General features: G+C 30.8%; 1 protein-coding gene and 1 long non-coding RNA gene across 3 annotated transcripts; one reads left to right on the forward strand and one right to left on the reverse strand.

Annotated features, from left to right (window-relative positions):
* The first annotated feature begins 5,348 nt into the window (after positions 1-5,348).
* On the forward strand, positions 5,349-6,409 carry LOC145088881 (CEN-like protein 2). Its single transcript, XM_079027319.1, has 4 exons — positions 5,349-5,534; positions 5,679-5,740; positions 5,854-5,894; positions 6,000-6,409. The coding sequence occupies exons 1-4, from the start codon at positions 5,349-5,351 to the stop codon at positions 6,215-6,217; spliced, it is 507 nt and encodes a 168-aa protein (XP_078883445.1). The 3' UTR covers positions 6,218-6,409.
* On the reverse strand, positions 5,921-7,119 carry LOC145088882 (uncharacterized). 2 transcript variants are annotated; one of them, XR_013701284.1, is made up of 3 exons: positions 6,791-7,102; positions 6,377-6,472; positions 5,921-6,253 (listed from the first exon to the last, which is right to left on the reverse strand). It is a non-coding gene; the product is annotated as an uncharacterized LOC145088882 (long non-coding RNA). The 2 variants fall into 2 exon arrangements; XR_013701283.1 differs by lacking the exon at positions 6,377-6,472 and having other exon boundaries at positions 6,791-7,119.
* Between the last annotated feature and the right edge of the window lie 745 nt (positions 7,120-7,864).

Genomic DNA, 7,864 nt, shown 5'->3' on the forward strand with positions numbered 1-7,864 from the left:
AGACGAGTCGACGATTACTAAAAACATTTTTTTTTTCTTTTTATCATTTATTTAATTTTAATTTTCATTGTACCATTTCTTATTGGATTATAGTAGTCATTATAACCGTTTAAATGAATTGAGTATTTGAGATATTGAAATATCAAATATCGTTTTTAAAAGTTTTGACTTGTATAGATTTTTTGTCAAAAATATCAAGGTGGTTCATTTCAACTATTTAAGATAGGTCACCATTTATATTTATACAAAACTTCTTATAAAAAAAATTATGTAGGTCAAGTGACCCATTTAAGGTATGTATGGACTCGTTCATGCATACAAATATTATTTCTGTATTTTTGCGTCACATATTGATCATTTTTGTAACTTTGTTGCACATGTACGGTGTACCATTTATGTAACTTTTTTTAGTTACATAGACCGTTTTTATACTTTCATTTGTTTCCTACGAGATACCATTTATATAAATTTTCTTAGATGTCAACCATTTCAATAAACTTTTGTCAAGCATTGGCCCATTCTTGTAATTTTATATATTTGAAAACTACACAAACCATTTCTTATATTTCATCTATTTCCTACAAAATGACCATTTCTATAATTTTGTCTTAGACGATGATTATTTAAATATTTTATCTTAGACGGAGATTATTTCTATCATTTTATCTATTTGAATGAGCAAAAGTTGAATTCACTCATTTCAAAAGAAAAAAACATTATTACAAGGACGTGACCTTATGAAAAGGGAACTGATTCGTACACAACAGTTTTTTACTATACACAACAATTCATGCATCATATAGTTGTACAATACAACATTTTAAAGCACCAATTGTTGTGTACGGAAAAAAATTGTTGTCTACGAATCAGCTCCCTTATGAAAACCGTAAAGTAAACACAAACATGATAAATGTTATATAGGGTAATGAATTTTACAATGATTTCTTATTAAGCAAGTAATAGAAGTCATTTATGCTATAGATAATTTAGGGAAAATTTTAAAATACACAAACTATTCTTTGTTGGAGGATAATTGAGTAGGGTGATGGTAGAGAATCGGATTTTTCTTGATCGTGTAAGTTTGTTTTCTGAACTGATATTTCCACCTTATGTCTGGGTTACAGGAAATCCAGTTTAAGTTACATTTGTGTATCTAGGCATAGAAACACAAGTCAAATCGCCAGAGAGTTCTGAGTTCGTATAGAAGAATGAGAGCTTCGAAGGGTAACTCACGACTCAATTAAGGAGTCATATTTATCCTAGACAGATTAGGGTTTCCGTCTTCTAAATTAGTTAGGAGAATCACGAATTTAATGGCATAATCACGAATTAAGATTTATCAATTTTAATGGCATAATCATGAATTAAGATTGATCACTATCCAAGCAGTCTTGTTTTGATCTACAACACACCCTATCTAGAAATGTCCCATCAATAACATTTCCTTAAGACGAAGTCTCGATGAGGACAAACAAGGATATGTTAAGCTATGAAGATGTTGGATGTTGTTTCAATATTATGTAAAATATATGTGGGAATACTCTTTAAAAGGAGGCCTTATAGAAAGATAGTAAAGTCCAACATACAAAGAGATATATTGGACAATAACTAGCATACGTGGGAACATTAACACTCTCTTAGAGTTGTGTACATTGGTATTAGGGCATAGGGTAGCTAGATGCCAACGTTGATACCATGTAAGTGTTGATAGGGTCTCTGGTTTACTCTCTTAAAATTTCTTATAAAAAAATATTTCAACATATATAAAGACAGATATAACAGTGTTCCACCAATTTAGGATGCACTAACACCATCCAGACGGTTTAATGAGTTGTTTGTATGAGTCGAGTATGTTCTTTCACCATTTTGAGTGTGTAATTAGCCAAATTCGATCTAGTTGTAGTTCACTATCATATTGGGAGTTGTATCTGTATACCTCGTTATTTAACTAATTAGGTTTTAATACATGTATCTACATATATTAAGGACACTCAACAAAAGCACAATGTATACTAAGTTGCATACCTTTAAGCACGAACGGATACAATATATATATATATATATATATATATATATATATATATATATATATATATATATATATATATATATCAGGGTCGGTCCAAACGTATATGGGGCCCGGGGCGAAAAGAAAAAAAATGGCCCCTCAAAGACAAATATTATAAAGATTTAAAAAAATATCATTTATTCTTCACTATAAATGCGTACAATTAGCAATAACAAACAAGCCAAATTGTTTATCTTTTAAGGTAGTTTGAGTTTGAACCAACTTTAGGCCCTAAAAATTATTTAAGTATTAATTTTTTTACATATATACACCAATAGCCCATAAATTTTGGCCCCCCTGAAGACGTGGGCCATGGGCGGTCGCCCATATTGCCCACCGTCTGGACCTGCCCTGATATATATATATATATATATATATATATATATATATATATATATGCATCCCTTCCCCATATAAATGCAAACAAATAGTTGGTCTATTGGTTAAGGCGTTGACTTGTTGAAGCAAAGGTCTAAAGATCAATTCTTGCTCCTTACATCCCTTTGCCAAACACTTGTAAATTCATTCATTTTCGTCTATTATATAAACTTACTAGTTTATAACCCGTGAGAACCACGGTTATAAAATTAATTAAACTTTCATATAAAAAGTCAAAATTATTAATTAATTATTTTAAATAAATTATTATTTAAGAGAAATTTTTTTAGTTATATAAAATTATAATCAATGATTTAAATAAATACATGAAGTTATATCATCTTATAATATGTATTAAATTTATTTTATTTTTCAATCTAATGTTATTAATCTAATATAATTAGAGTGGGAAAATTTAAAATTTGAAATTTAAATAAAAGAATCAATTATTAGTTTAATGTAATTAGAGTGAAAAAATTTTAAATTTGAAATTAATAATTAATAGGTTGACAAGTGGCATGATAATAAATATATAATATTAATGAGGTGTTCTAATTGTATGACACTTGTCAATAGGAGATTAAACCTATTCTTTTATTAGAATAGGGAGATTATCTTCATGTCTCATTTGATATCTACTTTGAGTCCCACATCGATTCAAGTATCAAAAGATATTTTAACTTCATGTTTATATAACAAGACTTGAGGCTAGCAAAGGATACCATTAAGGTTTGGGTTTCAAACCGAAAACCAAACCGGGAAAGCCCAAGTACAAACTAAAAACCAAAACACCGAACCGATGGGTTTGGGTTCGGTTCGTTTTAAAAGTTTCAAAACCAAGGCTGTCGGTTTTAGGTCAAAACCGACTCAACCCGAACCATGTTTAGCCTTTGCTGTGATACCCTTGAAAAAAAGTTGGATACTTCTTTACTTTGACTCTGCTCCGCCACTGCTTTTAAGACTATACTTAGGTGTATATGCATGTATATGACAACTTTTGATAGGGTAAGTAGATATTATATTTTAGTTGGAGTTCAAATAAGGAGTGTTACTTACAAAGAAATATGCGCTGAAGCTTGGACATTAGGCCAAACATCGTGCTTCAAATCATGCTATAATTAAATTATATTGGCTTAACTCTTTTATCCAACTCCGAGAGATACATTTGCCCAAGATAATTGGTTTGACCATTACTAGTGACTGATAAAGTTCGTACCCATCGGACTACATGAACACAATTCGTTCGTACCAGTATATTTTAGATGTTATTGGGTTGAGCATTGTTCGTGTAGCAAAACACAGTTTAAGGCTCGTCCGAAAGACTAGCAGTTTTCAAAAAAGTTAAAAGAATTTGTTGGTTTTTTTGAGCCATTTTGACCATTTTGCCGTTCCTAGTTGTATAGAAATAGTAGTGGTTTCATTTTATTTCAACACAACTAAAAGACCACTCTCTTATCTCTGATTTTCGACAAAATACACATTCATGATCTCAGCTTTCATATTTTGTGGTATCGGAGTATTTCTGTCTAAAGTTGTCGTCTATAATTCGTATTTCATTTTTCACATTCTCGAAGTATTGCGATGCATTCGAAAAGACCATGACGAAAAACCAAACCACGACAATGAAAAAAAAGCAACACGACTTTATTGTACTACATTTCTTCTTCCTGTACTTTACAATCGAATAGAATAAATATCTTTTTAATTGGTTAGTTTTATGCATGATACGTATCATTTGGTAAAGTAAAGATATAACGCATTAGGATTCAGGACCATGCCACTTGTCTCGGTTCTTTTGAGTGTGTTGGGTTCATGAGTATTGAGTATTGCGTGTTATTATTAATGAAATTAAACAAAGGAAAAGGAAAAAAAGAATAAGACAAAAATTAATAAGCTACCATGCATTATATCGTTTACTGTACTTGATTCAGTTTCATAATTTCTTTACACGTCCGTCCACGTCCTTTATAAAATGTGCAGAATTAAGTCTACAAGCTCTCCACCTGGCTCTAAAGGAATCTCATTGAAAGACATATATTCAAATAAGACAAAGCTTCCCCCCTCTCCACCTCAATCTTTTTTCAATTTCTGTTAAACTTATATTCCTTCCTATCATATTCATCCACACGATTCCTTTATAACTCTATATACAAACAAACATAATCATCTTCACTCGAAACAAAACAAGAAAAAGAAGTAGAAAGATGAAAAACAATTATAGATAAACTTTTGTTGGTATTATTATCAACTAGGAAATGAATTCTGTCATGTGACATGTGTTTTGTTTGGTTGGGAGGAAATGAATGGAACCCAAGAGACAAAGGGTGTTTACTTGTGAAACTCTAGGGTTGGAATTTGGAAAAGGGTATTTGAGCAATTTTTTCAACTTGCAAATTCCAAGAATATTCAATTTTGTACTCATTTGCAACCAAATACATGATAGGAATAGAATTGAATTCCAAGTCGGACCAAATTGCATTGCATTGCATGGTATCCAACGAACGAAATGCACCCTTAGAGAACATAGAAAGCAAGTATAAAGGAATGGGGAAATATAAAAGCAAAGCAGCTTTATTCTTGATTTGCTATTTATTCTTTTTCAGCCACTAGGCATTGGACATGATAACTTCCTGATTTGGAAAGAAAAGGTTTGATTAAAACAACTTTGAATATAAAAGTGAATCTCTTTTAGCTCTTAAACCAGATTATTTTTTATGCCACCCAATCCACCCATTTTTATGCATCTGTCCCTCGGCCTCCCACAGCTTTTGTGTCTATAAAAAGGCGACTCTCTCTCTCTCACTCTTTATTTTATATAAGTATTTACTAAATAAATAACATCTCACTTTGTTTTTGTGTGTGTGTGTGTGTGTGTGTGTGTGTGTCATCAACATTCAATAGCATGTCACTTGTACTAGGGAGGATTATAGGAGATGTGGTCGACCAATTCACACCAAGTGTGACAATGAGTGTAACCTACAATTCCCATAACACTGTCTTTAGTGGCCACGAGCTAAAGCCTAATCTCATTACTTCTAAACCTCATGTTCAAATCGGTGGTTTAGATATGAGATCTTCTTACACTATTGTAATAATTCTCTCTCTCTCTCTCTCTCTCTCTCTCTCTCTCTCTCTCTCTCTCTCTCTCTCTTTATAAACACATAAATATGGTTTATTTATAAGTATTTTGTAATTGACAAATATTTATGTACGTATCTATTTTTACTTGAAGATCTTGACCGATCCAGATGCTCCAAGCCCGAGTGATCCTTACTTAAGAGAACATCTCCATTGGTGAGAGCATCCGTCAGTCAACTCTTTGATTATTAGTCTTCTTTTTTAAAGTCAATTTTCATTTGTTTATTTATTATTTAATGAATTGGAATTAAATAAATTCGATATTTCAGGATGGTGACAGACATTCCCGGTACAACTGATGCAACCTTTGGTAAGTAAAATTTCATGATGCACGGATATTAATAATAATAAATATAATATGTTGAATGAATAGGTGAAGTGAGTAAAATATATGAGTGTGGATGTGATGTAACAGGGAGGGAGATTGTGAGCTATGAAATTCCGAAGCCTGTGATAGGAATCCACAGGTATGTGTTCTTATTGTTCAAGCAAAAAGCAAGGCAATCAGTGAGGACACCTGTTTCCAGAGATCAATTTAACACTCGGTTATTCTCTCAAGAAAATGAGCTAGGCTTACCAGTTGCTGCTGTCTACTTCAATGCTCAAAGAGAAAATGCTGCACGTAGAAGATAACTCTACTTCATACACGCATATACTCTGTTTGTCTGTCTGCATGTACTCAAAACAAACCAATAAAACCTTTACTCTATAGTTTCATATTGCATTATACTTATTTTAACTTGTTTATGAAATGTATTTTAGTTTCATATTTTAAGTGTATTTGTGTCATACATGTTTAATAAGGAACTTGGATGTGTTGTTCCATATGGCTGGCTTTATATTTTGATTAATTGCCTCTTAAGACTGATTTCCAGGTTCTGTAAACGGCTACAATCTCAAACAATTAAGCACATACAGTATCAATTGCAAACTCAATCTGACTTTCTTAATACGTCATGTTGGAGATCGCATCCAGTTTGGATCCAACAAAACACATCTGCTAAATATTTAAAGTATGCTTAACTAATATCTCTAAATCGGTTAGGAATATCTAGGAATGGAACTGATAACAGAATTCTCAATCACTATCCCCAAAACTGAAATTGAAATTGTGAAGATCATATTAACAGATTCATACATACATGCTTCTCAAAATTCAAACAGGAATAAACAAATGGAGACCAAGTTCGGTTACTAATTACTTACCAGGTGGAAGTAATTCTTTCAGCCGACGACAGCTCCGTTATCAAGAGCCACGATGTACAAATTAACGAAGAGACAATCTGCTAAAACAAGAAAAAAGTCGATCAAGTCAAATAATGAGGGGATAATAGAAAACCTAAAGAGATTGCGAGAGTTGGAGAAAGCAATTGTAAAGTAATAACATCGCGAAATCGCTTCCGGCCACCGAATCTCTCTGCCGCGATAAGCACTTGAAACGGTTTCCCCCTTTTGGCTTTCCCGGAACTTTTTGCAAGGGCTATAGATGTTTTATAAAGGGATATTAACCGCCTGTTTCATATTGTTTATTTGAAGGTTTTATTGTTGTTTGATAATGGTAATAAAGTGTTTGTTCTTTGATTAGATAGATTTTATAAGTATTTACTAGTTTAGTCTATAATACGTGAGAACCACGGTTATAAAATTAATTAAACTTTCATATTAAAAAACAAAACTATTAATTAGTTATTTTAAATAAACTATTATGTAAGAGATATTTTTTAGTTATGTAGAATTATAATTGTGAATTTAAATAAATACGTGAAGTTATATCACCTTAAAATCTATATTAATTTTATTTAATTAATTTTTTTAATCTAATTTTATTAATTTAATATAAGTATAATGAAAAATTTTAAAATTAAAAAATTAAAATGAGAAATAAATTATTAATTTAATACAATTAGAATAAAATTTTAAAATTTGAAATTTGAAATAGATAATTAATTATTAATTTAATATAATTAGAGTGAAAATTTGAAATTTGAAATTTGAAATATATAATTAATAGGTTGGCAAGTGTCATGATAAATGATATATAATATTAATGAGGAGTTCTAATTTTGTGACACTTGTCAAAAGGAGATTAAACTTATTCTTTTATTAGAATAAGGATTTATTTAAATAATAACATTTTCATAAAATATTTGTTATTGTTTATTGATTTATTTAAAAGGTTGTTTTTATTAGTACTTATGGAATTAAATAATAACAAATTTGAACTAAATCTAAACCTATATAGTTAGGTAAATCGTTTGGGAACCAAATTTGGACTCCGAG

The sequence above is a fragment of the Lactuca serriola genome, chromosome 2 (genome assembly GCF_051521515.1).
Source record: "Lactuca serriola cultivar US96UC23 chromosome 2, Lser_US96UC23_V15, whole genome shotgun sequence".
NCBI classification, from domain to species: domain Eukaryota; kingdom Viridiplantae; phylum Streptophyta; class Magnoliopsida; order Asterales; family Asteraceae; genus Lactuca; species Lactuca serriola.

Coding starts and splice junctions, on each gene's coding strand:
- LOC145088881 (XM_079027319.1), top strand. CDS start 5,349: ATGTCACTTGTACTAGGGAGGATTATAGGAGATGTGGTCGACCAATTC. Junction 5,535..5,678: donor TGAGATCTTCTTACACTATT/GTAATAATTCTC, acceptor TTTTACTTGAAG/ATCTTGACCGATCCAGATGC. Junction 5,741..5,853: donor TTAAGAGAACATCTCCATTG/GTGAGAGCATCC, acceptor TCGATATTTCAG/GATGGTGACAGACATTCCCG.